The 27847-nt window shown below is 64.5% G+C and overlaps 2 protein-coding genes across 4 annotated transcripts; one reads left to right on the top strand and one right to left on the bottom strand.

Annotated features, from left to right (window-relative positions):
- The first annotated feature begins 2206 nt into the window (after positions 1 to 2206).
- On the top strand, positions 2207 to 6832 carry BTBD17 (BTB domain containing 17). Its single transcript, XM_090292570.1, has 3 exons — positions 2207 to 2486; positions 3886 to 4162; positions 5523 to 6832. The coding sequence occupies exons 1-3, from the start codon at positions 2402 to 2404 to the stop codon at positions 6595 to 6597; spliced, it is 1437 nt and encodes a 478-aa protein (XP_090148696.1). The 5' UTR covers positions 2207 to 2401; the 3' UTR covers positions 6598 to 6832.
- Positions 6833 to 7340: 508 nt separating this feature from the next.
- KIF19 (kinesin family member 19) lies at positions 7341 to 27794 on the bottom strand. 3 transcript variants are annotated; one of them, XM_090292362.1, is made up of 20 exons: positions 27749 to 27794; positions 26203 to 26283; positions 18253 to 18363; positions 17610 to 17697; positions 17169 to 17305; positions 16092 to 16217; positions 15734 to 15928; positions 15175 to 15321; positions 14033 to 14155; positions 12772 to 12937; positions 11781 to 11955; positions 11449 to 11647; positions 10584 to 10854; positions 10377 to 10498; positions 9906 to 10039; positions 9582 to 9687; positions 9292 to 9388; positions 8382 to 8779; positions 8024 to 8183; positions 7645 to 7827 (listed from the first exon to the last, which is right to left on the bottom strand). In XM_090292362.1, exons 1-20 carry the CDS (start codon positions 27785 to 27787, stop codon positions 7706 to 7708), a joined length of 2997 nt encoding a protein of 998 aa, XP_090148488.1. In that variant the 5' UTR covers positions 27788 to 27794; the 3' UTR covers positions 7645 to 7705. The 3 variants fall into 3 exon arrangements, with proteins under 3 accessions (XP_090148486.1, XP_090148488.1, XP_090148487.1); XM_090292360.1 differs by lacking the exons at positions 16092 to 16217; positions 17169 to 17305; positions 17610 to 17697; ... (1 more) ...; positions 26203 to 26283; positions 27749 to 27794 and having other exon boundaries at positions 7341 to 7827; positions 8413 to 8779; positions 12772 to 12932; positions 14028 to 14155; positions 15734 to 15932; XM_090292361.1 differs by lacking the exons at positions 16092 to 16217; positions 17169 to 17305; positions 17610 to 17697; ... (1 more) ...; positions 26203 to 26283; positions 27749 to 27794 and having other exon boundaries at positions 12772 to 12932; positions 14028 to 14155; positions 15734 to 15932.
- Positions 27795 to 27847: the final 53 nt, after the last annotated feature.

Below are 27847 nucleotides of genomic sequence, written 5' to 3' on the forward strand. Positions count from 1 at the left end.
GGACTGAGCGCCGGCCTGCAAACCAAAGGGTTGCGGGTTCGATTCCCAGTCAGGGCACGGGCCTGGGTGGTGGGCCAGGTCCCCAGCTGGGGGTGCATAAGACGCAACCGATCCATGTATCTCTCAAACATCATACTGATGTTTCTCTCCCTCTCTTTCTCCCTCCCTTACCCTTTCTAAAAATAAATAAATAAAATCTCCTTCAAAAAAAGAAGGAAAAGAAAAGTGACATTTGAGTCCTGGCTGTGCCTGCTCCCGTGGCCGTGAGCCCAAGTCCCTTTGGTTATAAACACTTGTGTCCTGGTCAGAAAGTGACAGTGCTCTCTGGGAACACTTAGCTTGTGACCTGCTCTCAAGGAATCGGAGAGCTTCCGGATCCGTGGGGCAAAATAAAACAGTATTTCAAGTCCTCTCTCTCCAGGACTGCGCAGGGCAAATGCCCTCTTTCCTCTCTCCTGCTCCAAGACCCTCGCACACGACACATGCATACACACGCACGCAGGTACCTGCACATCTACACATGCACACACATGTATGCACACACTCCAGCAACCCTCTGGCTGAGAAACGAGAACAGAGAATATACCTATTCCCGGAAAGCCAGTTTCAAAGTCAGTAGAAGAGGTTCAGGGTTAGCAGAAATTAGAAAGAGCAGGAGGTGGGGCCTCTCAAGGGTGGGGTCACAGGGGACCCTCGTGGGTCTTCCTGGTAACCTGGGGCCCCTCGGGTGCTTGCACACTGGCAATGCCTAGCTCCAGCAGGTGGATGTGAGCTTGGGGAGGAGCCGACAAGCAACCGGGATGCTCCGAAAACAGCGGCGCAGGTGGGCTACCCTTCTAGAAAGACCGCTGGCGTTAAGAAGCACGCTTACCAAAGCACCATTTTCTGAGTAGCGGGTTCTCGTACGGCCCCCCCTTTCTCATCGATAGCATTCCCACTGAGAAGTATCGCGCGTGGAAATCGTACGCCCTCAGAGGCCCGGACGCCCGTCACACGGAGGCTCTGTCTTGCCGGGCGGGGCTGGGGGGATGGTGCAGCCCAGGGGGAGGGCAGGTGGCAGCCCGTGGACACGGGACAGTGGATCTAGACAAGGGGAACCAGGGTGGAGGTCAGGGCAGCCGGAAGGGGTTTCCGCGGGGCTGGACAGCTCCGTCTCTGCCAACCTGGACGAGGCAGGCGCCAGACCCAATGCCTGCTGCGTCTGTGGCACAGAGAGGGCTGGGGTCGTCGGGTCTTCCTGTGCCAGCCAGGGGCAGAAGTCAAGGCATCGAGCTGGTCTCTGGGATCCAGAGAGCAAGGGAGGGCAGGCTGCGTGCGGCCCGTCTCCAGTCAGGACCATCCCTGGGAGAAACCGCGCTGGGTCTCTGGGAGCCCCTATTCAGTTCATCGACCTCTAAGGAGCCTCTCCCCTCAGGACGGTGCCAAGCCCCACCCAGTCCCTGAAAACGTGAGGTCCCAACAACACCCATCCACCCGTCCACACGCCCCCAGGCTCCTCCCTCCTCTCTGCTCCTGTTTTCACAAGGGCACACACCCATCTGCACCCACCCAGCAGGGACCGCCCCAGCTCTCTGCCTCGGGTTCTCCTGTGGCCGGGGCAGGGTGCCAAGTCTGCTGGGTGTCTCCCTGGAATTCTGGGAAGGGAGACATTATAGCTGGAAATTGGACAGAAGCCGGTAAGGGAAGCCTTACAAGCAGGTGACCCTAGAGACCAGAGGCCACTTGAGAAGGTGAGTTAAAGGAGAGGGTGACAGAGCAGACAGGGGCGCACCCCAGCATTGCCAGTCCCCACACCCAGGCTTGAGCTGGGTAGGGGTGTCCCCTTGCAATGACACGGGGGTAGGGTGAGTCTGCCTTAAGCCCAGACCTGCTACCTCGGCTCATGGGATGGGGGAGGGGCGGTGGGAGCCTGAGCTGCCTAACCGTCTCCACCCCCAGGCCCTTCCCTGCGGCCTGCTCACCACGGCACCCCTGCCAAGTGAGCTCTGCGCCAGAGCGGAGACCGGCCCGGGGCCCGGGGGCAGGGCTTGGGGCCTCCAGCCTTGCTGACCGTCAGCCTGGGGCCTCTTGCCTGCCCTTCTAAGAGCCTAAAGCTTCCCGGGAGAGGACCGCTACTCAGCTGGGGGTAGGAGATGGGTGGGGGGGGGTCCGGATCTGTCCTGCTCGGGGCCCTCGGCAGCACAATAGCCCCTGGGCTGCCGCTCTCTGGCTTAAGAGGTTGCCTGGGCAACCGCTGGGTCCAGTTTCCGCCAATCCAAGGCAGAGGCTGGGTGGGGGATGGTGGCCGGCCAGGAAGGGGGTGCCATCCCCTGGCATTCAGTCCTATATAAGGAGCAGGGATGTGAGAGGAGCGTTCTGGGCTTCACTGTCCCCCTGGTGGGCTGGAGGGAGGGGCGTGAAGATGCTGAGGCTGGGCTGCACCAAGCCTGGGTCCTGGGGCAGCTTCTGGGCCATCCTGACCTTGGTGGGCCTGGCCGCTCGTGCAGGTGAGTGGGCCGTGGGTGGGGTGAGGGTGGGGGACAGGGAGGCAGCGCAGTGGCCGGCCAGCCAGGAGGAGCCCAGAGTCCACACCGTCTGGGAGGAGGGCAGCCTGCCTTGGAGGGGAGGCGGGGGCCCGATGGGCCGGGGTCCTGATGACAAGAAGACCCTTCCACTGTCTGTTGTCCTGGGCAGTTGGCCCCAGCCCTCGGCATTCGGGCCTTTCGAAGTGGCAGCTTGGGGCAGCGGGGCTGAGAAATGAACCTCCCTTTCTCCCTCTGTCCCCCTCTTTCTTGCACACAATGCTCTGCTCCCGGGGGAGCCTTCTCTCCAACAGTTCACGTGGACTGCAGGGGGTGGGGGAGAGAGGGCCCATCCACGGCAGTCACACGCCCTCCTTGTTGCCTTGTGACGCTCCTCACACCCCTCACAGCCTGGGGAAGTGGCTGGCAGCGTTTTCTGCCGCTGAGTTTTCTGTGACTGAGTGCATGTCCCCATCTGACCCTCATGGCGCCTTCTGGAGACAAGACAGAGGGGCCCGGCCTCCATGCGCAAGTCCCTCGCCAGTCCCATCCCAGCAGCGGCTCAGTCTCCATACTTTCCCTGGTCCCCGACAGTCCAGCCACTGAGGGGACCATCCCTCACAGAGGGGACCCAAGAGGGCAGCGGGGCCTGGAAACAGCTCCCCCTGTCTGACGTCTCTCACGCTGCCCCCCCCTCCCTCCCAGCCTGCAGCCCCCCAGCCTTCTCATCCAAGCTCCCAGCACCCCCAGGGCTGGCTCTCAGCCTGAAGCTCCTCCTCCTGGCTCCTCTCTTCCTCAGTGAGCTCGCCCCGGGCTCCTGGAGCTCACAGAGCCCCGCCCCACCAACATCCTCACCTCCCTTGTGTATCACACCCTAAAACTAGAGGGCTCGCCTGGGTGCTTGCTGGGAACATTCCTGAGCAGAGGACCTGCCTTGCTTGGCTCTCGGCGGCCACATTTCAAGCCCCTGGGAGAGTGTCTAGCATGCAGCCCCTCCTGAGCATTGCTGGACAGTTCTTCACAAGTGGGGGGTTCCTCAACCCTCGCCTGGGGTTTCTGGCGTCATGGAGGCCCGTTCTGGGTGTCCTGTCCCACACCGGTTCATGCACATCTCTCTTGCTCTGCCAGGAGCCCACCTCCCTCCCAGGGCAGCCGCTCGGGGTCCGCTCGGGGCTGGGCTCACACCAGGAAGCGCTGTGCGCACACACAGCAGTCCGCGCACTTCCTGGGCACAAGCAGGTGTGCGCACAGCCTCCCCGGCCCACCGGCCCTCTGCCCACGTGCAGGCGCATGCACCTCCAGGGGTCGGTCCCTCTGCACCCCTAGATCGCGGGTCTGGGCCCAGGTACCTCCTCAGACTGTGCTGTGCTCCTTCCTGCTGCAGCCCAGAGAGCGGACGGCGGAGGCGAGGCGGCGGGCAGCGCCATCCACCACTCCCAGCTGCTGCTGCAGCGCCTGCAGGAGCTGCTGCGGCAGGGCAACGCCAGCGACGTGGTGCTGCGGGTGCAGGCTGCGGGCACCGACGAGGTGCGGGTCTTCCACACGCACCGCCTGCTGCTGGGGCTGCACAGCGAGCCGCTCCGGGAGCTGCTGAGCAACCAGAGCGAGCTGCTGCTGCAGGAGCCGCGGGACTGCGCCGCCGTCTTCGACAAGTTCATCAGGTGGGCCGGGGATGGCCTGGGACGAGGGGACTCCATCCCTGCCCAAGCCCCAGCACCCTCCACTCGCAGGGGCCCGGAAGTCCGGCCCCTTGGAGGTCCTTACGTCCGCCCCCCGGACGTCATCATCCCTGCCCCTTCTGCCCTCTTCCTTGCAAATGCAGCGTGGCTCCGGCCCCGCGTGTAAGTGACCAAACGCCCGCAGAGCTGCTTCCACACCTGGCCAGCAGAGCGTTTTCAAACTACAGGTCCCGGGCTCCACCTGGACCGCTGGCCTCGGGTCTGGGGCTCAGCAGTCATCTTTTAATTTCTAAAGCGTCCGTGGGGGCTGTTGTCTAGCCAGGTTTGGAACCCCAGGGTTAGGGGCTGCGGCAGCCAGCCCGCTCTGTCCCCCTCTGCCACCTGCCGGTGCGCAGCACACGGGGCCGGGCACACTGCAGTCTGGGAAAGGGACCGTTTCAACAGCCTGGACAACAGGGTTGCCAGGGCTCCAGCCACCCGTCCGCGCTCTAGGCAACAGGAAGAGGGACAACAGAGAGGGCCAAAGGGGTCTTCCCCTCACCCCAGGCGGTTCTAGAACCACCTCCCCTCCATCCCAGGCTGCACCTCTGCTGACATCTCACTGGCTGGGATTGGGTCACGTGGCCACACTTGCTCTGAGGAAGCCTGGGGAGCACCTGTTCCTCCCAGAGGCAAACCCGCCTGGCTGGAATCCCGAGAGAGGGAGACCTGGGTGGGGGGCTGGTCTCTGACAGTCACTGAATGGGGGCCCGTAGGGGCCGACCGGGCAGGTGAGCAGAGGGACGCAGCCGACGGAGACGAGAATGAGGGCGCAAGAGCGGTGGCAGGTAACGAGGCGAAAGACAGAGCAAGAAACCCGAGGCCGTGGGAGTCAGCCTGCGGGCCACCTGCTTTGCAGCAAGTGCCATTTGATCTCCACTTGTCACCAGGACCCCGGGGGTGGATGCCATTGCCCTTTCCTAGAGGTTCACATAAGGTTGACTGGGGAGCGAAGGTAAATGACTTGTCCACACATAGCAAGCGAGTGGTGGGACTCATATCTGAACACACGACCATAGGAGCCACGTCTGTAGGAGCCACGTCTGTCTGGCTCCAGCACAGAGCGCAGCATCTGGCAGGTGCTCTATAAACACGTGGTATTTATAGGTCCCCATGAGAAACAGAAAGAGGAGGCTGAGAAGTAGAATGAGTGACAGAGGCAAAGACAGGAAACCCCAGGGCCCTGACCTCCACGCTCTCCACCTAAGGCCAGGTCCCCTCTGGTCACAGAAAGCCCAGCTGCAGGCGGGGGGCGGAGGTGGCCCCGCTCCGACCCCACCCCGTCTCTGCACCTCTTCCGCAGGTACCTCTACTGCGGGGAACTGACGGTGCTGCTGGCCCAGGCCGTCCCTCTGCATAAGCTGGCCACCAAGTATGGGGTGGCCTCTCTGCAGCGGGGCGTTGCCGACTACATGCGCGCACACCTGGCGGCCGGCGCCGGCCCGGCCGTGGGCTGGTACCACTACGCCGTGAGCACGGGTGACGAGGCCCTGCGCCAGAGCTGCCTGCAGTTCCTGGCCTGGAACCTGTCGGCCGTGGCGGGGAGCTCCGAGTGGGCCGCCGTAAGCCCCGAGCTGCTGGCGCAGCTCCTGCCGCGCTCGGACCTGGTGCTGCAGGACGAGCTGGAGCTGTTCCACGCGCTGGAGGCGTGGCTGGGCCGCGCGCGGCCGCCCCCCGCCGTGGCCGAGCGGGCGCTGCGCGCCATCCGCTACCCCATGATCCCGCCGGCGCAGCTGTTCCAGCTGCAGGCGCGCTCGGCCGCGCTGGCGCGCCACGGCCCCGCGGTGGCCGACCTGCTGCTGCGGGCCTACCAGTTCCACGCCGCCGCGCCGCTGCACTACGCCAAGTTCTTCGACGTGAACGGCAGCGCCTTCCTGCCCCGCAACTACCTCGCGCCCGCCTGGGGCGCCCCGTGGGTCATCCACAACCCGGCCCGCGACGACCGCAGCACCAGCTTCCAGACGCAGCTGGGCCCGAGCGGCCACGACTCGGGCCGCCGCGTCACGTGGAACGTGCTGTTCTCGCCGCGCTGGCTGCCCGTCAGCCTGCGGCCCGTCTACGCCGACGCGCCCGGCCCCGCGCTGCCCGCCGCGCGCCCCGAGGACGGCCGGCCGCGGCTCGTGGTCACGCCGGCCAGCAGCGGCGGCGACGCGGCGGGCGTCAGCTTCCAGAAGACGGTGCTGGTCGGGACGCGCCTGCACGGCCGCCTGCTGGTGCGCCACGCCTACAGCTTCCACCAGAGCAGCGAGGAGGCGGGCGACTTCCTGGCGCACGCAGACCTGCAGCGGCGCAACTCCGAGTACCTGGCGGAGAACGCCCTGCACCTCCACCTCATCGTCAAGCCGGTCTACCACACCCTCATCCGGACCCCCAAGTAGCCAAGCGGGGCGGCGGCGGGGAACTGGCGACCCAGACGACTCCATTCGGACCGGGGAACGAAGGCCTGGCACGGATGGCCTGCAGGGTCGGGGCGGGGCCGAGCACTGCCCCCCCTCCCCACCCCCAGCAGCCAGGTGCCGTGTCCTCGGGAGTCCAGACGAGGGGTGGTAGACCAGATGCCCGGGTTCGGAAGCTGCAGATGATGCTTTTGGTGGAATAAAGTGATGCTCATTGCTTGAAGCCCCCAGGCCTGGGGAAAATCAGCCCTCAGATCTAGGGGTTCCCTTTGTCTCCTTAGCTTTCCCAACGCTCCTCACCCTCACACGGAACAGGGCATCTGAATGGCCAGGCTGGGCGGCTCCCACGCCAGTTTTCCCACTTTGAAGCGGAGGCGCTAAGCCAGGCAGTGTCTGAGCTGGACTTCCCAGGGAACCACTTCATTGGGGAGGGAGCCTGGACAGGAAGAGGCCTTGGCAGCCCCATCTTTCCTTGGGGGGGGGGGTCTCAGGGTTTAGAGACACAGGCATTTGTAGGTTGGTGTGATGTGACCAGCCAGAGTGAGGTAGGGGTGGGGGCAGGGAGGGGCAAGAGAGCTGGGCTTAATGTCCATCAGGCATGGCCCTCCAGTCCAGGCAAGGTCTAGTTTCTAACACAACTGTCAAGACCCAAGTGGGATTTTATTGTTAAAAAGGAAGCCACTGCCAAGTAAGGAAACCAGAGTCCCACCCTCCCCCCACCCGCCCATACAAGAAATATCCATGGCCCTGCCCCTCCACCCAGGACGCCCTTGCCCCGGGCGTGGGCCCAGAGTCCTGTCCCACTGACAGTTCTCTTCTCCAATTCCCGAGGCCAAGTCTGGCCACAGGTCTGCGCAGTTTTGGCAACAGGACTCTGCCCAGGGCTGGGAGGCCGGGGATCCCTGTTACCCCAGCTGCGGCTCCTGGGCTCCCCTCCCTTCCCAGTGGCACACACACGGAAGGGCTGGGCATTCGGAGGTCCTGAGCTCCTGCTTCCAGGTCACCCCCATCTGCCTAGTTTCCATCTCCTGTTTCCTGCTACCCCCATTCAGTCTTGGGGGGCAGGAGAGCCGGTTCCAGGCAGGGTCCCTCAGTGATGCCGGAAGTGTGCGTCTTTGCCGTGGGTTCCTGTGCCATGCGGCCCATGCCTGGTGCGCTGCGAAACGCCAGCTGGATTGGAGGGGACAGTGAAGCGGGAGGAGACCCCAGGGCCTGAAACGGGGGACGGGCCAGATGCAGGGGTTAGGAATGCCTCCCCCTCCCTTCTCTGATCACTCCCTATGGAGCACAACCCCAAAATGCCAGTCCCACAACATGCTGCAAGAACCCCATTTCCAGCCAGGGGTGGCCACAGAGGCAGCTCAACACGTCTCGTCTCCCCTGCCCGTCCCCTCTTGCTCACACTGACCTGTGTTCTGACTTGGAGGGAGTTTGACCTTGGCCAAAGGCAGCATGACCTTTCCCGGATGCCGGATACCAGGGGTTGCGTGCCCACACACTGGCATTCTGGGGTCTGAGATGTTCTCCGGGGGACGGGGCCCCAGGATGTGTGTCTTGGGGCAGGCGAGCTGTGTTGGGTGGAGAACAGTGGGGTGGGGCTTTAGCTGCAGGGGGATGGGCTACAGGCTTCTGCCCCCTGCCCGCTACTGTCCACCAGGGTGACAGAGGCGTGCAGAGCGGCGCGGGGCTGGTGTAGGTGCCTCTGAGCCTCTGAACCTCTGAGGGAATCCGGCCCTCAGGCCCAGACCCGCCAGCCCTGGCCTCACCCCTTGCCCTGTGACTTCAAAAGATCTGGACCTCCGCTTCCTCCTCTTTGCTTCCAGAGACTCCTCCCGTTTCTTGCCCAGGTTTTTCTTCTGGCCACGCAGCCAGGGCCCAGGTCCGTCACCCCGACGCCCGGCCACCCGGGACGGGGCCTCGCCCGTGCTGCTGGACAGGTTGTCCTCGCTGGCAGCGTGCTGCAGCATGGGGCTGGGGGGCCGCTTGCAGGCCAGTGGGCCCGGCGGCCCAGAATCGTCGGCCTCACTCAGCGACAGCAGGGACAGGCTGCTGCGCTCCGTCGCGGGGGCCAGCAGGTAGCGCCCGTCGGTGCCCAGGGCCCTGGAGCGCCTCCGGGCCGCCTTCACGGAGATGTCCTTCGTGCCGGTCAGGATCTCCTTCCTGTCTGCAGCGGGACAGAGGGGACACCCGACCGGGGTCAAGGCCTCCTCGTCCCCTCCCTCCCGTACCTCCAACAGCCCTCCTGTGCCAAGGCAGAATCGGGTGGGAGCCAGACACCCGGGTTTCCACCCCGGCACCCCGGCTTGCTTGCCACTCAAGAAACCTGGGGCAAATTTCTGAGCCTCGCTTTCATGTGTAAACTAGGGGTGATAAAACCAACCCCCTGGGGCTACTGAGGCAATGGGCGTGGTCTATGGCGCTGTGGCGGGGATTCGATCTGCATCTGCTATTGCGGTTACTACTGAGTGGGACGGGGTTGCGGTCCCCCATGCACATGCTCCCCATCCTGGTTTCCAACTGTGACCCTTTCCAGGCGTCGGTGCCTCCTTCACAGGGTGGGCAGCGCCTGAGGCAGGGCGCGCTCAGCAGGGCAGAGGGCAGGAAAGGGCTTGAAGCTGGTGGTCCGAGCAGATTAGACAGTGCCTGGTCGGGCTGACCGGGCAGGCAGGGGCGCACCTTTGTGAGACAGGGGGATCTCCGGCTGGTTCTCGCTGCTGTCAGGGGAGGAGTTGAGGCGGCTGCTCAGGCTGAGCAGGCTGTCCTGAGGGGGGGCCTGGGGGCGAGGGGGTTGGGAAGAGAGAGGCACTGGAACCAGCCGAGACCCCCTGCGCCACTCCGCAGACACAGCAGGGGCTCAGCGGTGGGGGCTGCCTTGGAAAGGCTCCATCCCAGCACATGGATGCCCGCCCCGGTGCCTCCGCCCTCCGCGGAGGAGCCCATAGGGCCGATGGGTGCTCAGTGCTCACCTCCTGGGTCCCCAGGCTGCTGATCTGGATGGGGGGTGGGGTGGGCACAGAAGAGCTCTTCACTGGCCACGCCCGGGGACTGGCCTTGAGCACGAGGTGGGCTTCACTGAGGTTGGCAGAGGGGGACGGGCATCTGAGGACCACGTGGTCCCACAGAGTTTCCACCCCCACGTCAGGGGAGCGAGAACCCAGGAGTCCGGCTCCACATCCGTGCTGCCCCCTCCCTCTTGCTCCCACTCCTTCTACCCTGGGAAGCCCTAGTCTGGGGCAGCATCCTGCGGGGGCTCAGGCTGGCCGGGCAGCAGGAAATGGCCCCGGGCTCACCTCTCGGTGCTGAGCGGGGGGAGGACACTGTTCGGTGGGCGCTGCGCTCCGGAGCTCAGCGTCTTCACACTTTCCAGGTCGGACTCCGGAGTCCGCGTGGTTCCTGCCAGGGTTATCTTGGGCAAGGAGCTGTCCTGGGGAGGGGGCAGGGGTGGACAGTCAGAAGACACACCGGTGGCAACAGCACACAGGGAGACCAGGGCCGTGATGTGACTGGGAGCCCTCAAGGGCGGAGTTCAGGGTCCCCAGGGGCCCTCACTGCCTGGTCTCCTGCAAGGGCACTTGGGGGCGTTCGTGACATCTCAGAGACCAGTGCTGCCCTCTGACGCTGCATGAAGACAAGTGCCAGAGAAGAAAGCCCCAGGACAGCGAGCCCCAGCTGGGCAAGGCTTTGGGTGGGGTGAGGAGGGCGAGTCAGCTTCCCAGGGTGTCAGCGTCGGCCCCTCCCTCACCCCCTGCCCAGGTGCCCACCTGCAGGGCCCTAGAGGCCACCCGGTCCATGATGGTGGCCCGCTCCAGGCTGCCCTCCTCCAGCTCCCGCAGGTACACTTCATAAAGCTCCTCCAGGTGTCGGGGCACCGCCAGGTTGTAGTCTGCGGGAGGCGGGGCAGGGCTCAGGCGTGCCCGGGGACTGCGCGTCCACGGGGCCCGTGGGTGGTTCAGGGGCGCGAGACCTACCGTCGAGGATCTGCCGCTGGCCCTGGATGATCTCGTCGCAGAGCGCGCGGTGCTGCTCCAGGCGGCGGACCGCCTCGCCACGGTGGCGGAGCGCGCCGTCGCGCAGCAGCGCGTGCGACTGCATCTCCGTGTTCTCCACCTCGAGCTCGTGCACGCGGCACAGCAGGCTGAGGGCCTCGCGCTGCTCCTCGGAGCCGATGCGCCCCGGCAGCGTCTCCTCCAGGCGGCGGCCCCGCGCGCTCAGCTCGCGGCAGCGCTGCTCCAGCGCCATCTGCGGGCGGCACGGGCTCAGAGCCAGGCAGCGCGCGGGCGGGGCTCCTTCCGGCCCAGCCTGCGCACGCCCCTCCCGTCCCCGGGCTCCCAGGCTCCCCGGACGCTCCGTGGGCTGAAGCGCCACGCCAGGGCCCGCCCTCGAAGCTGTATCTTGGGCCTCGCGACCAGGGGCCGCTCCACGTGGCCCCTCCGTGCCCACCTCTGGCTGCTCTGACCACAACCTCCCCCTCAACCCAAGCCCGTCTAATGCCCTCAGGGCTGGTGGCCCTGAAGGCCCCTGATCTGGGCACAGAAGGCAAAGATCCATTATCTGGAAAGCCCTGATTGTAGTACCGACCACCATTGATTTTGAATCCGCAGTACGTGAAAGGCATTTATGTCATCTTCCCCACAACCACGCGAGGGCTGCACGTGGACCCCTCCCGTTTTACACATGAGGAGCTCGAGGTGCAAAGAGGTCACCAGGGAACTTAGCAAGGTCACACAGGATTGGTGGCCTGAGCTCCCAGGTCTCACTCCCCACCCAAACCTGCCCCAGGCCCTCTGGCTCCTGCCTCTCAACCCACTCTCCCCGCTGCCAAGCCCCGGGCACCTTCTGCTTGCGCAGCTTCTTCTGCTCGCCCACCAGGGCGGCGATGCTCTCCCGGGCTGAGGCCACCTCTGGAGGCTCGAGGACGTCCGGCTGGTCATCACCGGTGTCCGAGTCCTTCTCGCTGTCATCCTTGGTATAGGATTCCTTCCGCCGCTCCTCCCTCCACTTGAGCGCCCTGCGTGACTTCTCCTGCTCCCAGCTGCCACCAAAGCCCCATCCCCAGGGGGAGACATGGGACTCAGGCCACAGGGAACACCTTCCGGCTCCCAGCCCCTCTACCCCAGGCCCAGGGTGGCAGCAGGCAGGTCCAGGGGCAGGGGAGGGGGCCTCACCCAGCGATGGTGAGCAGGTGGCGGGAGGTGTCAACCTGAACCTCCATGGCGCGGTTCTCCAGCTCCAGCAGGCGCCTCCGCACGTCCATCTGCTCCCGGAACGCGCCGATGAGCTGCGCCCGCAGCTGCCCCATCTCGGCCTGCTCATCCGGCCCTCTGTGCTGTGGGACCTCGGCTGCCCGTCAGACGGGGTGTGGGGAGCTCAGTAAAGAGGGGAGCATCAGGCCAGAAGGTAGGGGCCCACTTGGAGCCCTTACCTCCCTTTCTTCCCAAACCACTCTGTCCAACCAGCCTCCCTAGAAAGGCCTTGATGGCCACCTCCTGCCACACTGAACTTCCTCCTGGAGTCCTCAGGCTGTGGCCCAAGGGTGGCCCTCGGCCCCTCTGTACAAACTGCACGTCCACTAGCCCTAACAGCACTTGTGTGTCAGCTTCTAAAAGGTGCCCCGTAGGCCCTGGCCAGGTGGCTCAGTTGGTAAGAGCGTCGTCCCAACACACCAAGGTTGCAGGTTCAATCCCTGGTCAGGGCACGTACAAGAAGCAACCAATGATGCATCAGTAAGTAGAACAACAACTCAATGTTTCCCTCTCCCTAAAAATCAATAAATAGAAATTTAAAAAATAAAAAAATAAAAATGAAAGGTGCCCTTTAGACACTTTACGGCCATCAGCTGGAAAACTGTCATTGCAAATTCAGACGTCCAGATGCAGAAGGTGCCCCTCCCGGTGGTGCTGGGCACGGCCTTGCCGCGCGGCACTGCAGCCCTGAGGGTGAGCCCCACGCAGCTCAATGCCCGGGTGTCTCTCCTGTGACCAAGCCCACCCAGCCTTCAGAGGGCGCAATTCCATTTCACAGCTGAAGGTTCAGAGCAGTTGAGTGACTAGCCCGAGGCGACCCAGCCAGCGTCTGGACTCGAACCCAGCACTGCCTGACCCCAGAGCAACCTGAGACAGCCTGGAAGGGCTGCGGGAGACGGGGCCGTGCACACACCTTGGATGTGGCGAACGTGACCCTGCTCCAGCCGCGCCCGGGCTGGGCCGCGCCTGCCCGGCTCATCGATCTTGCACTTGAGCCGCCGGATCTCCCCCCGCAGGTCTGCGATGATGCTGGTGTACTGGGCGATGTGGTAGGAGACACTGAGCAGGTTCTGCCTCACCTGCGGGGAGCACAGGCCAGGAGGCAGAGCGGGCGCTGTCACCCCAGGGGCCGGGTGCACCTGCCGGGTCTTCCTTTCTCCTTTGCCCCGCCCTCTCTAGTCTTTCTGGGGACCCCACCTCCTGTCACTCAACAGGCCTCTGCTCCTAAAGTGCTGCTTCCCCTGTTGAGCCTTCGGTGGCTCCCCACTGCTCAGAGAGACACCCTCACTCCTTCAGTGCTGAAGACCCCCCACCGTCTGCCTGGATTTTCTTTGGACTCACACCCTGTGATGCAGCCAAGGGACCGTCCTGCTCTCCCGCCCCACCAGACACCACCCCCTTCCTGGTTCTGGAACCCCCGCCCTCACTGCTCCGCCCCTTCAGGAAGGTTCTCCCCATCCTTCAGAGTCCTGCGCACAGCCTCCGAAGAGATCCATGGAACCCCACCAGGCGGTCAGCTGTCAGCACCGTGTACCTGCTTTTCATAATATTCTGAACTATCGACCGTTTCAAGGACCCGTCTCCTCCCCCATTCAGTTCCCTGAGGTTGGCGTGGACGGCAGCTGGGAGGTGTAGTGTCGTGAGGATGCTCCTGCCTTACATTCCCCATCTGCCCCCCACCCCATGCAGATCCTAACAGACAGCGGCACAGTCTCGGCACCATCACTGCCGGGCGGGGAAGCCACTGGGCTTCCTCGGCCTCGCCTTCCCGAACGGCACAGTGTGATGGTGGTACCTCCTGCCTCCCTGGAGGAGCACAGCATGGTACGTCAAAAGGCTCAGCAGTTATGAGTCTCAGGATGACAGGCTCCCAAATGGAACGGGTGTCTGAACGGGTGTCTGAAGATGGGAAGGGGGAGGGGCAGGGGGCTGGGCCGGGGAGCACAGACCCTGAACAGGAAGCAGCGGACCCTTGGGGCTCTGGGCTCCCTGGCGGGCAAGCAGGTGTTGGAGGTGCAGGGGAGGGCACGGGGGGACATTTGAGGGGGGAATGAGGCCAGCACACTGGTGGCTGGCTCCAGAGAGAGTGGGGAGGCGTGGCAGGGTCTGGCATCGGTGCAGGGCGACCGCCTTGGCTGGGGAAGGCGTGCTCTGGGACAGACTGGGAACCTCACCCTGGTCTTGATGTTCTTGGCCCGGCCGGCGTAGGTCAGGGTGTTCCGGGACTCCTCGAAGGCGCTGCTCGCTGGGCTGATGTGGGCGATCATGACGGTGCGGCTGTTGCCGCCCAGGGCATCCTGGACGGGAGAGGGCGAGCCTGTGGTCAGACAGGAGCTGCCTCCCTGGGCTGTGCCTTCCTCACCCCCTCTCTCTGTCTCTGTCTGTGTCTCTGTGTATCTCTCTCAGGTCCTGGCGCTAAGCCCAGATATCCCCTCCCCCTTCCTACTTTCACCTTTTTCTCCCAAGTTCTCATCTGGAAATTTCGAGGATCCTGGGCAGGGCCTCCTGGCTCACACAGAGGAGCGAGGAAAGACAGCAGAGGCAGGCTGGGAGCCGGAGGGGGCCCCCTCCTCCCTGCCATGACCTCTGGCCTCCCAGGTGCCCCCCTTTCTGACTGCTGATGGCACTGTTGTTTCGTCTGGAGGGAGGAATGGGGACCTCGAGGGAAGACTGCACGTGGCTGTGGCTGCCCCCTCCTCTGCCCGGGCGTGTTTGGTGCAGCTGAGTGACATCCTGCAGCTTCCGTGCGCTTTAAAGCGGCACTGATGGGCTGCTGTCCCTGCCTCTCAGATGGCAGGTGGGAAGTGACCCGCAGCTGGGATGTTCCCCCCGCAGACCTGTGTGTGGCTCCTACCTCCTGCACTCACTAGGGAGAGCCCTGGGGAAGGCTGCTGTGTGCCTCAGCTTCCCCACCTGCAAATGGAAGGACCAGCCCCCTAACTCACAGAGAGGCTGACGGCAGGAAAGGAGCTTGTGGAGTGAAGCCCTGAGCACAGAGCCCGGACAGGGGCAGGTCCCCAAACAGCAGACTCTGTGAGCCATGAGGCTGCCTGTCCCTCGGAACCCCAAATCTCGGTTCCCTCAGACCCACAGCCCGGGGGGTGCCAGGTGTCTATCCCTCCCTCCTGCCCGCTGCCCACTTCAGGGACAGTGGTCAGATAAAACGCGATGCAATTTTGGGGACAGACTTATACTAAAAAAATAATCATTCGTCGTTGATCTGAAATTCAGGTGTGGCTGGGCATCCTGGATTCTTAGTCGCGGAGCCCGGCAGCCCCCCTCGGGCCCAGCGCCTGGCTCCGGCCGCAGCGGGCACCTTCAGGAGCCGCGTGAGCTTGCTGTCGCGGTAGTTGATGTACTTGTTGGTGTTCTTGTCGCTCAGCGCGTTGATGCAGTTCCCCAGCGCCAGCAGGGAGCGGTTGATGTGGGCCCCCTCCTTCATACGCTGCCCACGGTTCTGCGTCTGGGGCGAGCAGGGGGCAGCTGTCAACACCCACGCCCAGGGCCCGGGGCTGGAAACCCCTCCCGCTCCCCCCAGGGCTCAGAAAGGCAGCCGTGTCCTGCCCTCCGCCCAAGGGCGTTCTCCAAGGGCAGAGAAGGAGAGGCCACTGACTGTAGGACGGACTCCAGCAGGACTGAGAGAGGCTCTTCTCCGCCCCCCAGGGTGCCCCACCTGCATGCTGCTCCTCTGCAGCATCCCCCAGTCCCTGTCCCTGGGCCCCCACCCCTGGGGAGCTGGGAGGCTGGCTTGCTAGCCCTCTGCTCCGCCCGGCCCCCAAAAAATCCTCCCAGGCCTGGGGAAGCTGACGGCACCTGTGAGGCCACACCCCCACCCCCCGCACGGCGGCTCCCCGGCCGCAGGGGAGCTGGCCCACCTGGGACGCGCGCTCGGAGCCCGCCAGGTCGATCATGAACAGGCGGCCGAGCCGCACCTCCTGCTGGGCGTCCCTGAGCCGGCGGCGCTGACGCACGGACACCTGCAGCACAGCGTGGGAGCGCGAGGAGGCCCGGTTGGCGGCCGTGGGCTCCTGGGTCCTCTGCCGGTTCCCCTTCATCAGCAGCTGCATGATCTGGTGGGCGGGAGGGAGGCCACTCGTGGGCACCGCCGGGTGGGGAAGAGCCCGGCGGTGGCGGGCCGGCCCCTGGGGAGGCAGGGGCTGTGTGCGCGGTCCCCACCGCCCCCTCGGGGTCACTGTCTGTCCCCGCTGCCCGGGCTGGCTGCACAAGACTCGCCTCCTTGGCGTTGACGGTGGAGACCTCCGTGATCCCAGCCACCTGGATCAGTCCTTTGGAGTCCTCCCTCAGCTCCAGGAACCCCAGGGCGGGGTTCAGCAGATCGCGGATCATCTCATTGTAGATCTGAGGGGACAGGTGGGGCCCAGGTGTCAATGGGAGACTGGGGGCAGAAGGTCCCCGCGAGGGCCAGGCTCCCCCTCCCTCCTGAGCGAGGAGGGGACAGGCGCCACAGGCCCCTCCCTCTCTGCAGGGTGTGGATGGGGGGACCTCAGCATCCATGGGGACACAGCGACTTGCCAGAACTAAGGACAGAAACCATCAGAACCACGTGGGACGCCCTGTGCAGTCAGGCAGGGCGCTGGGAGAAGGTGAGGGCCTGACTGATGGCCACCCTGCCTGTTGCTAGGCAACCCCAACGCCACTCTCCGCGACCCCCGCGCCAGGTGTGTGTGCCTTGCTGGCCAAGTCAACACCACGCCGGTCGCTGGTCGCCGGGCTGGGAGCAGCTGCTGGAATACTGTCCCCCGGGTCCTCCGGAGCTGTCGCCCAGGAGATTATCAGCCCAGAGGGAGCCCAGCGGCCAGTGGGCAGATGGAGTCCTGCCCACTGGATCTCTCCCCTCGGCCGGCCTCTGCGGCTCCCTCCCCCACTGCCCCGTCGCTGCCTGGTGGTGACGCTCCCCCAGGTGGGCGCCGGGGCTGGGGCTAGGGAGCCAGGCGGCAGGTCCCAGCCTGTCGGTACATGTCCAGTTCTTAGCTGCCCCCACGTTCCCAGAGCGCCCGGAGGCAGTGGGCACGGTGGACAGGGTCAGCTTGAAGGACGGGGCCTGAGGACAGAGGGCGGCTGAGCCGGGCTCAGTGGCGAGGCTGTGGTGGCGTGTGGGGCCGTGAGCGCGCACCCTGCCTTGGAGTCCCTCCTTGCTCCCTCGCTGCAGCGTGTGACCCTGACCTTGCTGCCTGACCTCTGAGCTGCGGATGTTTGTAGAGTGGGGTCGGCAGTGTGGGCTTGGGGGAGAGCAGCAGTGATGAGCAGCCCGGGGATGGCCCTTGGTCCGAGCTGGCGTGGGGGGCTCACCTCCAGGTAGGACATGGTCACCTCGTACTCCATGTCACCGCTGGTCTCCTCGATGGCGCGGAAGAGGTCGTTGAGGGTCCGCACGTAGATGCCAGGCTCGTGGTCCGTGCCCAGCATGGTGTAGGTTTTCCCGCAGCCTGGGCACGGCGAGGCGGCGGGTGAGTGGGCTGCGTGGCGAGGGCGGCCTGCCGGGCAGGGCCGTGTGGCAAGCCTGGGGGCGTCCTCGAGGCTGGGACCCCCAGATGGCAGGGCGGTGGGGAGCGGGGAGAATGGCGTCTTGGCTGGGGCCTGAGGGCCCTGGGAGGGGGTTGGATCAGCCCCGTCCTTGACTCCTGCCCCTGCTGGGGCCAGGCTGGGTCTCTGGGGGTGCGGGGGGGCTGGCTCCTAAGAGGGGGGCACAGGCATACAGCACGCCCGCCCCTCCCGTAGGGACATCCTCACCTGTGGGGCCATAGGCAAAGACGGTGGCATTGTAGCCCGAGATGACGCCTTTGATGAGGCCCTTGGTGGTGGCCTGATACACCATCTCCTGCGGGCAGAGGGGACCCATGAGGGGCTGGGACCCAGGCGGGGCCGAGCACACAGTCCCACGGCCCCCAACGGGAACGGTCTCTGTCCCTGGGCCTGGAGAAGTGGGGGTGGGGTGGGGGTAGAGGCCTCTACTTTCACCCCGTGGGGGACACCAGCCTGAAAGAAAGCACAGGACACCTGAGACGCTTCCCCCCACAGCTGGCCAGCCTCGAGGACGAGGACGCTCTGCACCTGCTCCTGGGAGCACCCAACAGGTGGGCAAGACAGGGGTCCCTGGGAGGGTGCCAGCTCCCCAACAGCCACTTCCCCACAACCAGATGGGCTTCAGCGCCTTCAGGGTGTGCCGTGGGGGTGCCCACGTAGGGCGGTGCCTGCACACCGGCCCGGTGTCCCCACGCAGGAGGCTGTGCACACGCCATGCAGGCAGGCACACGCTTGCACGCGTGGGGACACCGTAGGGTGGAAGCCAGGGAGCGAGTGCTGGAGGGAGGCTGAGGGTCAGTGACAGGTCCCCTGAGGGGCCAAAGGGATCCCAAGCCCAGCCCTCTCTCACCTGCGTGGCAGTGAAGTCAAAGGCCACATCGAACAGGTAGGACTTCTCCCGGGACCTGTGTGCCCGCAGGACGTCATCGGGGTCCTCCATCGGGTCCATGAGAACCACCATCTGCAGAGGTCCCCGAGGTGGCCACGGTCAGCCAGGCGCCCCGGGTCTGCACTGTCCCTCGTCACTTAGGATCAGGGACAAGGATGGGCAGGGCTCGGCCCACCCAGTGCCCTGTCAGGTGCGTGGCCCTAGGTGCCCCACGGTCCCCTCCTCTAACTGCAAGGCCACGCCTCAGGTGCGCCCCCAAAGGAGGGGTAATAGTGACGTGGGGCAGCATTTATTAAGCCTCTGTTTTGTGCCAGGACGTATTTTGAGCACTTGCCGTACATGGACTGTTAGTCCCCACAGGCCAGGTGGCCCACTGCTGTCCCCACTCGTCAGAGGCGGAGACGAGACTTGTCCAGGCTCACACACCGGCCAGTGGGGGAACGGGACCCGAAGCTGGGATCTGGGTTCAAAGCCTGCAGACCCTTCACCAGCTCACTGCAGCCTCACCTTACACTCCTCCCCCACCCCTGCCTCGCCCCCTCACAGCACCCCCAGGGGTGGGGCAAATAACCACCGGTGGCTTGGGGACAAAGGAGAGGAGCAGGAGGGCCACTGCCTAGGGACTGCTGCCAGGCTCCCCTCAGCAACCTCCACACGCCCTGATGCCACCCCTCCTGCACACCTGGCCTCCTGCAGCAGGTGCCCACCTGGGCTCGCCGCATCTACACTGGCCTGAGACCCCCCCGGGGCCCAGCATGGCCTTCTGGGCTTCTCTATGGAGGAGGGAGGGGCCCGGCGTCCCCCCAGAGGCCCGACCCCTGGAGCTTCACCAGGTTCCGGGTAAGCCCGTTAGAGGGACGAACAGCCCCAGACAGGCTGAGCTGAGGCCTTGCGCAGGGAAACTGAGGCCGCTTACCCGAGCCCCCCGCAGCCGACCAAAGGCGGGCGGACACAGGTTGTCGGGCCCGCACCCGTCCCCAGCCTCTGACCTCCCCAGGGCTCCAGCCCCACTGCCCTGCAGCCTCTTCCAGGATCCTGTTCCCATCTCAGGCCCTGAAGCCAGCAGCATGAGCCCCGGTCAGGTTTCAGACCCAGGTGACAACAAACCCAGGGACAAGCTCGCGGACGGGTCCCCGCGGGACAGGACGCCACGGCAGCCCGCCAGCTGTAGCAGTCCTCGGCTCTCGGGCGCCAGCGCGGACCCAGGCAGGGCCTGAGGGGCACCCTCGGTGCGGGCGGGAGAGCGGCCCCCGCTGATGTCCACGCCCCACTGGTTACCTCCAGACGACCTCCCAGCCCTGCCAAGCTCATGGTTCCTGGGCATCTGGTTGCCCTGACAGCCAGGCTCCTGAATCAGTGCGCTGTCTGCCCGGCTGCCCCGACCCCTCGTAAAGGGGCCTTTGTCTGGGTTCCCATCTATCTGGGTCCCAGCCTGTGCCCCACCCTCCAGAGCATCCCCCTCCCCGGTCCCCTCTGGCACACAATGGAGCCGTTGTGCCCATGGCCAGGTGAACTGGAGCCAAGCCACAGCGGGCTGGCCAGGGCTGCTCTGGGCCACCAGGGAGAGCGGCACAGGGGTCAGGGCCAGTGGCCATGTGTGCTGGGCACTGAGTGAGGCCCGGGGTGGGGGGAGGGAGGCTTCCTGCCTCTGGCGCCTGCAGCCGAGCCACGTGGAAACAGTTCATTTGAACAGCAAATGCTGGGCTACAGCAGGCACCAGACTCAGTTCTGCCCCCAGAGGAAGGCTTCCTAGAAGAGCTGGCGCCGGCCCCGCGTCTTCCAGGATGAGCAGGAGTGGGCCGGCAGGTGGGAGCTGAGGCGAGCCTTCTAGAGAAAAGCCCGCATGAGGCCTCGAGGGCAGAGGCCGGGCATCGGGCTCTGCTCAGAATCTCCAGGCTTCTTGGGAGAAGCCCAGAGCCAGGGAGGGAGCCGAGGGATTTCTCTCCTGTCCTCCCAGACAGGACTCCACAGGGCACAGGCCCCACACGGCCACAGAGGTGAGAGGTCTGGGCCCCTGTGGGCACACGCTTGTCCCCACTCTGGGCGGCGCCTGTACACCATCCAAGGCTCCCGTCGGTGTCCCCGTGGCTGGCACCCAGCGCAGGCCGCAGGAGTGTCTGCAGATCATGCGTGCCAGGCACAGCTGCGTGCTTTGCACACGTTTCCTGGTTCTCCGCGCCCGCAGGGCCAACACGCGCGTTAGCGCTGAGTTGCAATAAGGAACCTACTGGGAATGACCCCGGAGCTGCCTGGCAGGCCCAGGGCTGCCCGGCCACGACTGCTTGGTTCCTGACCAGCAGGCTGCCCGCCCCTGCCTCTCGGGGGAACGGAGGCTGGGTGAATGCCGCCTTTTAGGGGCTGAGTTGTCTTCTCTGATATCCCGGCAGCATTTTTCAGGCGCTAACCTCCCGCACCCAGAATGCGACCTGACTTGGAAACAGGGTCTGCGCCGAGGTAGTTGGGCTAGAACGCGGTCATGCATGGCTATCTGATGGCTGGTGTGCTTCTGAAAAGGGGAAATGGGGACACAGACACGCAGCAAGGGAAGACAGCTGCCTGCAAGCCAAGAAAAAGGGCCTGGAACAAGATCCTTCTCATGGCCCGGGGATGGAGCCAGCCCTCTGGACTTCTGGCCCCCAGAGCTGTGAAAGGACAGGTTGCTGTCGCTTCCGTCACCGGGTCTGTGGCCCTGCGTCACGGCGGCTCCCCTGCGGCGGGCGCTCCCGCAGCCCTAGGGGCTGGGCATTCTCGTCCCCGGTGTTCACGCCTGCGCACCTGGGCACCTGCCTCAGGAGGTCCCAGTGGGGGCATCACTCACACAGGACGCACAGGTGCCCCCCAGTGCTTGTGAGAGGGCGGCAGCAGGGCCAGGAGCAGGAAGGTGGGCAGCTTCGTCATGGGGGGGAGGGGATGCTCTAGGCCACAGTCCCAGGCCTCCCAGCGTGGCAGAGGCCCCAGCGGGACCCGTCCCTGTCCCCACTGCCCTCACACCCAGACCTGCTTTTAATTCACTGCAGATTTGGACTCTGCTGCAATTCTGGAGTTTGAGGCAAGGGTGGCTGATCTGTAACCTGTGTCCCCTCTAGGGACCAGGCGGGTCCCCAGCATCTCCCAGGTGAACAAGGCATGTCAGGGGACCCCTGGCCGCCCCCCACTAGGCTGCCCGGGCTCTGAGCGGCCCTGTGGTTCGAACCAGCTTCTTCTGGCTCCCACGCGGCTAACGCTAGACCAGGGCTGCTCAGTCTTGGCACGAGTGACACTTTGGGCTGGACTGTGTCAGGGGCTGTCCTGTGGTCCTGCGCACCCTAGGGTGCTCAGCCTCATCTACCCCCACCCCCATTGTGACATTGCCAGCTGTCCCCTGAGGAGCCTCCTTGGGCCTCCAACGCCAGCAGCAGAGACGCCCCAGGGAGGGGCCGCCAGCGGGGTTCGAGATCAGCACGGGGGCCCAGCAGGGCCCGGGGAAAAGAAATCACACTGACACCTCCACCCGCTCCCGAGGCCCCGGCAGAGGCGCAATCCGGGGAGGCCCCAGCCTGGAAGACGTCCTCTCTGCGCCCGAGAGCCAGACCCACCTTCCTCTCCAGGCGAAAACAAGACAAACCGAATCCGGGTGGATACCACCCCCAGAGGCTGTTTCTGGAGTTCTGTCTGCTTTCCCCCCTGAAGGAGAATTTACTGCCAGTCATACTTTTAGCTGTGAATGCGCCGTTCTGTGGGTGCTCAAGAAAGAGGCCCCGATCCAGGAAGGGTGTCCCCGGGCCCCGTCGGCAGCCCTCGGGCAGCACAGGAAAGGTCAGAAAGGAGCCTGCTGAGCTCACAAAGCCACCGCGGCCCGTCTGGCCGCTTAGGACAGAGCCACACTCAGCTGATGTCCTGGCCAGGTCCCCACCCGCCGACAGGACGCTGAGGACCCCGCGGCCCGGGACGAGAAGGGCTGTAGGGCTGCGTCTCTCGTGGGTCTGCCGACCCCTTTATCAGAGACCCCCACGGAGCAGGGGACATGCAGGTTCCCAGGCCCTGCCCGGAGTCTCCGTCAGGCTCAGGAAGGCAGGCCCGCAAATCTGCCTTTTAAACCAGCCCTCCCGCCCCTGAGCATCCAGACACCGAGGCTGAGAGCCCTTGCCTCCCGGCAGCGTCACTCCCTGTAGCCAAAGAGTAGGACATGACCCAAACGCCCATCAGCGGATCAAAGGACAAATAAAATATTATTCAGCCCCAAAAAGGAATGTGGTCCTGACACCTGCTACAAGCAGATGAGCCTCGGAAACATCACGCTCAGTGGGAGAAGCCGGACGCCGAAGGACCACAGACTGTAGCTTCCACCCCGGGAAGTGCCCAGAGCAGGGGCATCCATGGAAATGGAAAGCAGGTTGGTTAGCGGTTGCCTGGGGCGTGCAGGGGGCTGGGGAGGCCGGCAGGTGGTGGCTAAGGGACGGGGCGGGGGGGGTGGGGTGGTGGTAAACAATCCTCCCGTCCCCTCCTAGTCACTCACCGGGCTCGGCTCTTTGGGGCCACAGGAGCATGAAGGATCCAGATGGTGGGTGCGGAGGGAGCACCCCACCCAGGCAGCAAAGCAGGCTAATGGCAGGCTGCCCGCCCCCGGCATGCACTGTCCCCGGTGCTCTGCATCTGTCACCTCATACTTTATTTATCTTTCACGTAGCCTCCCGATGGTGTGGCCGCAGCTCCCCTGCACAGGATGGCCTATAATCCTCTCAGAGCTCCTGGGCAGCTTAGTCTCCTGCCTTCTGATGAGGAAACGGAGACCCACCCAGGACGCAGGGTGGCGGCCTTGCATGGCTCCTCAGACAGGACCCGGGAGTGCAGGGGAGACGGGAGGGGGGGGTGTGATAGTGGCTAATTATGAGATCATACATATTGTCCACGGCTTAAATCCTGTAGGTACACAGTCAGGAAAGCTGGGAGGAGCGTCGGGCAGGCTGTGGGCTTTGTGGGAGGAGAAAGGGGGAGAGAAGGGGGCTGTTCTGGGGTTTTTGACTCCATCCTGGGAGTCCTGGGCCCCCCAGCCCTCTCAGACTGCCCGCCCCCCACTTTGCAGTCATCGATGGCATCCCTGGGGGGCCTGGTGTCAGGGCCTAGTCCCACCCCTGACGCTTCTAGGAGTCCGAGCTCCTACCACACTGCCGGGAGCCCAGACGTGTGGGGGTGACCATGTGGGGGACCCCGGCCTGAGAGCTCTGGCACAGGCCATAGGAAGGCAAGAGGTGGGCCCAGTTCCGCTTACCCCTGTGGCCCCAAACCACCCCCTAGCTCAGCCCTTGAAGGAGACCAGCATCCATGAAGCCCCTGCTGCGTGCCTGGCGCTGGGCTAAGCCCGGGGCGCCCCTGGCCCACAGGCGTTGAAGGGGCGTTATTATGATTCTTGTCCTGAACTGAATGGCGGCTCTAGCATCCCGGGCCTGTCACGGTAGCCGGACCCCTTTTACAGGCCCAAACCCCAACTCCAGCTTCCGTGGAATCCGGCCACCCTGGTGTCCAGAGGACATGTGTGCTTGGCGCAGCCTGGCCGTCACCATCCCTCACGTCCCCAGGACAACAGTGCCTAATTCTAAGGAAGGCTGTCCTAGGACCCCTCACGGTGGCCTAATCCGGTGGGTGACAGGGTCCTGGGTCCACCTTGCCCCATCAGGGGACTCAGCAACACTCACCTCCCTGCTGACGACCGAGGGCCGAGCCCTCAATAGTGAGGGCTGAGTGGCTCTCCAACACCAGACCCGAGACGCTCCCATCACAGGGGGTGGTGGGGGCAAGAGGCAGAGCCCAGGGGCCCAGGACAGACGAAGCTGGGGTGAGAAGCCCCGCCGGGGCACGGGGCCTAGGGGCTGTGACAGCCGCAGCCAAGGGCGCAGTGCAAAGCCGGCGGGGAGTTCCTCCTGCATCCCAGCCAGACGTCTCTCCGGAGGAGGCCGGGCGCTGTGTGGGCACCGAGGGCCATGTTGTCCCGGAAACACTCCCAGACCCACCCCATCAGCCCGCCGGGCTCCAGACCTCAGGAGGAAGGGACAGAACTGCAGCGGGCCCTGGCCCAGCGGTGAGGCTGCCCGAGTCTACACCCCAAGGCTCCCTCCAGGCCAGGGCCACAGACACTGGAGAGGGACAGAGGTCTAGGGCGGGGGCTGGTCAGAGTGGGAGGCAAGGGCTGTCGCCGTGTCCCTTGTACTTCCTGGACTCCTGCGCCTTCACCGCCCGCTTGCCAGGGCCTTGCTGGTCGGAAGCTGCAGCTTCTGGGTTGGCCACCGCCTGCCACTCGCTGGGTGGCTCGTCCCCAGCTGCAGGCCAGGCAGGCACATCTTTGAGCCCAGTGGGGACAGAGGCCTCGCGCTGCCCCTGGAGGCCCCAGAGCCCTGAGCCCACACGGCCCAGACGTCCCGCCAGCATCCCCAGGCAGACAAAGGAGGGGCCCGGGTCCTTCTTGGGGGCAGAGCCCGGCCCGATCCCCGGCGGGGACAGAGGGAGCCAGTGTTTGCCGTGTGTGGGCACACAATGGGCCATGCCCGGACCGGGTGTTTCCATCAGCATCAGTTAATACCTCGGCCCCCATCCTGGCCACCGGCCAGGAGCAGCCCAGAGAGAGCCACCATTGTCCCGGCCCTGCGGACCTGATATCCTTGGGGACAGGTGGACAAGCAGGGAGCAGCCTTGCCTGGAAGGAAGCTTCTCCCCCTGTATTCTCTGGCTCTGGCTCTTCATGCCGGCCCCCCTCGGCAGCCCCACGGAATGTCCGTCTCTGTCATCACACGTCTGTTAGACGCCTGCTGTGTGCCAGGCACTGGGAAGCCCCGTGCCTACGCTAGCCCACAAAGACCCCCTGGGGACACACCACGATTACTGTCCCCACTTGCAGAGGAGGCGCCGGAGGGTCCGGGAAGCAGCCTGCCCAAGGCCGCGGCACAAGCGGCAAATGGCAGCACCCATCCTCCACGCCGGTCATGGGCCTCCTTGGGCTCCTGCTGACCTAATCAGTTTAGCTGGGGCCCTCCCAGACCTCCCCTTGCACCTCTAGCCCTTTCTCGGCCTCTGCCTCCTGCTTGAGACACATTAGGTTTCTGCTACCCAAGCGATCGCCACCGGCCTCACCCCAGGACCTTTGCACATGCAAGGCCCTCGGGGGCAATGTCTCCCTTCCAGCACAGTCCCACTTGCCTCTTGATCACCCCTCCTGTTCCAGCTCAAGCCCCATTTCTCCCTGACCGGCCGGACTAGGTCCAGGCCCCCTCGCTGTGATGGCGCTCCACCCTCCTTTGTAAGCCTGTTAGCCACAAAGCCACATCTGTTTGCGATTCAGGGCTTTGATTAATGTCTCGTCCGCCCGCACTGGACTCTAAGGTAACGAAGGGAGGACAGGTCTTTTCTGTCCACCTTAGTTTCCCAGCGTGTTGTGGGTACTTGATCTTTATTGCCTCCTGTGTAAACAGAGGTGGGACTTGCCCTGCACACCTCATCATGGTGACATGAGGATCAAGAAAACAAACAGACATCCCAGGACTTTGCAAAATATGAATACTCTGGAGGCAGGCATTAGCTCCAGACCATACAAGTGCACGCTCTGTGGGTAGCACATATGTTAAATTGAGGTGGGAAAGTCGTATCATGGCACATGAGGTGTGTGAAACTTTTAGGGCTAGATGGCAGGTCAGGGCCCACCCAGGCTAGAGAAGCTTTCAGCTCTCCTTGTGTCAATCTAGGAAGGCTTCCTGGAAGAAGAACCCCGGTTTCCTCGACGATGTCGCCAATTCACTGTTAGCCCAGAGTTCGGTGGGTAAAGAAAGGATGGCATTGTAAGTCATAGCATCCTTTCCTGTCCCTACAGGTGAGCAAGCACCCACCCCCAGGAGGTATGAACAGGCCTCTTCTCTAGCCTGCCACCCCGGCCACAGCCCCACGTACCTGCTCGTCCACTCTGTGGGCAATGAGGGTGGCTCCTTCCTCCAGTTCTGTCACGCTGATGGGCCGAACCCGGAGCGCCACCTGGGAGAGGAGGCCAGACCACCAAGATTAGACAAAGAGGGCGGTGCTGGCCACAGAGAGGAGGAGGAGAGGACCCCAGGGTTCTCCTTGGACCCTCCTCATCCCAGGTTGCCTTTGTCTTAAGGAAATCACAGTCAGGGCAGTCACCTGGGTCAAGAGCAGGAGGGCCAGAGACTGTGGCATCTGTCTAAGTCCATGAAGTTCCCCGGGAACCTGCGGCTCAGGGTGACCCCCGTGGGAGAGAGCTGTCTACTCCCCCGGGCTGCATCAGTTACATGCCCAGATTAAGCAGCTGCCGCTCCCTTGGGCTTTGAACTCAGAGCCCTTGGCACTGAGGCAGCCGCCTGGGCTTCGTGAATGAGGAGCTGCAGCCAAAGGTGCAGCCTGAGCAGAGCAGGACAGGGCCGGGGGCCTGGAGGACGTCCCCTCCTCCTCCTGAGCCTGCGGCCACATTCCTCCCCAAGGACAGCCCCACGGAGCCCCTGCCCTCTCTGTCCTCCAGCCGCTGAGAGACAGTGGGTCTTCGTTCTGCATGAGCCTCCCCCAGAGGACGGGGGTGTGTGCGCTTCTGCTGATCAAGGGGGAATGCCTGTGTGTGTGGGTACAACGCCCCTCACAGAGGGCCCTCCGCTGCCCGCCAGGTCATCTGGACCGGACTCCTCCGCCAAACTCCAGCGGGGTTGCCCCACAGAGGCGGGGTCTCGGGGGCCAGCATTATCCTCCAGTTACATCACCACCCACCTGCTGGTGACAAAGGCCCAGTCCCAGATCTCAGAAGTTAGGGAGGGGCCGTGGCCTTGGGGCCACTGAGATGTCCCCTCATCACTCTGACCAGGGCACCTGTGATCATCAGGAGTCTGTCTTTCATCTCTACGTAACCCCCCCATCCCCGCTGACACCCCTTCATCCGCCCCGACTCCCAGGGCTCTGGGGCCATCCCAGCCACTGCCAGCATGTCTCTGAAGTACTGAGAGTCCTGACTTGGACAGCATCTTTGTTGCAACCCAATACCCAGCCCCTCCCAGCCCCGTGCCAGCGCCTCTGGTACCCGAAGCCTCGTGTTTGCCTGCCTGCGATCCCCAGTCCCTCTAAACTCCTGGCTCCCCTGGGGTGGGGCACCCTAGGGTCACCAGGAAAGGCCCATCTGGGCAGGCAGGTCAAGCCTGCCTTGGTGTTTCTGGATCAGAGAGCAGTCTTGCCCCAGAGACCCCTCTGCACAGGTTTTGGGGTGGGGGACCCCTGGTGGAGTGGGGTGAGGCTGGCTGACTTTTCAGGCCTCGGCAGGATGGCCAGGATGCCTTTCTTCCTGACACCAGGGCTCGGGGACAGTTGCTCAGGGCAGTCCCACTCCGCCCGTCCCGAGTGTCCTTTTATGGGGGGCGAGGGGAAACGGCTGCCCTGTCGGAGGCGGACTTGGAGTCTGCGCCTCAGATGGGGTCCAGGCGGAGGTGGGTGGGCGTCTCACCATGAGTTGCTGGTCCTTGCAGTCCCCACCGTCCTTCATGCTTGCGGCGACGGAGGGGCTCAGGCCGCGACAGTGGGCATGGCCGAGCCGCACCCCCAC

The sequence above is a fragment of the Furipterus horrens genome, unplaced genomic scaffold (assembly GCF_987537825.1).
Source record: "Furipterus horrens unplaced genomic scaffold, mFurHor1.1.pri manual_scaffold_11, whole genome shotgun sequence".
NCBI lineage: Eukaryota > Metazoa > Chordata > Mammalia > Chiroptera > Furipteridae > Furipterus > Furipterus horrens.

Excerpts from the sequence above, each read along its gene's own strand:
- BTBD17 (XM_090292570.1), top strand. The coding sequence starts at position 2,402 with ATGCTGAGGCTGGGCTGCACCAAGCCTGGGTCCTGGGGCAGCTTCTGG. Across the intron at positions 2,487-3,885 it reads GGGCCTGGCCGCTCGTGCAG|CCCAGAGAGCGGACGGCGGA; the intron begins GTGAGTGGGCCG and ends TTCCTGCTGCAG. Across the intron at positions 4,163-5,522 it reads GTCTTCGACAAGTTCATCAG|GTACCTCTACTGCGGGGAAC; the intron begins GTGGGCCGGGGA and ends CCTCTTCCGCAG.
- KIF19 (XM_090292362.1), bottom strand. The coding sequence starts at position 27,787 with ATGAAGGACGGTGGGGACTGCAAGGACCAGCAACTCATG. Across the intron at positions 17,698-18,252 it reads TTGACTTCACTGCCACGCAG|GAGATGGTGTATCAGGCCAC; the intron begins GTGAGAGAGGGC and ends CTCTGCCCGCAG. Across the intron at positions 9,688-9,905 it reads CCCCCGCTCAGCACCGAGAG|TGAAGCCCACCTCGTGCTCA; the intron begins GTGAGCCCGGGG and ends TGCCAACCTCAG.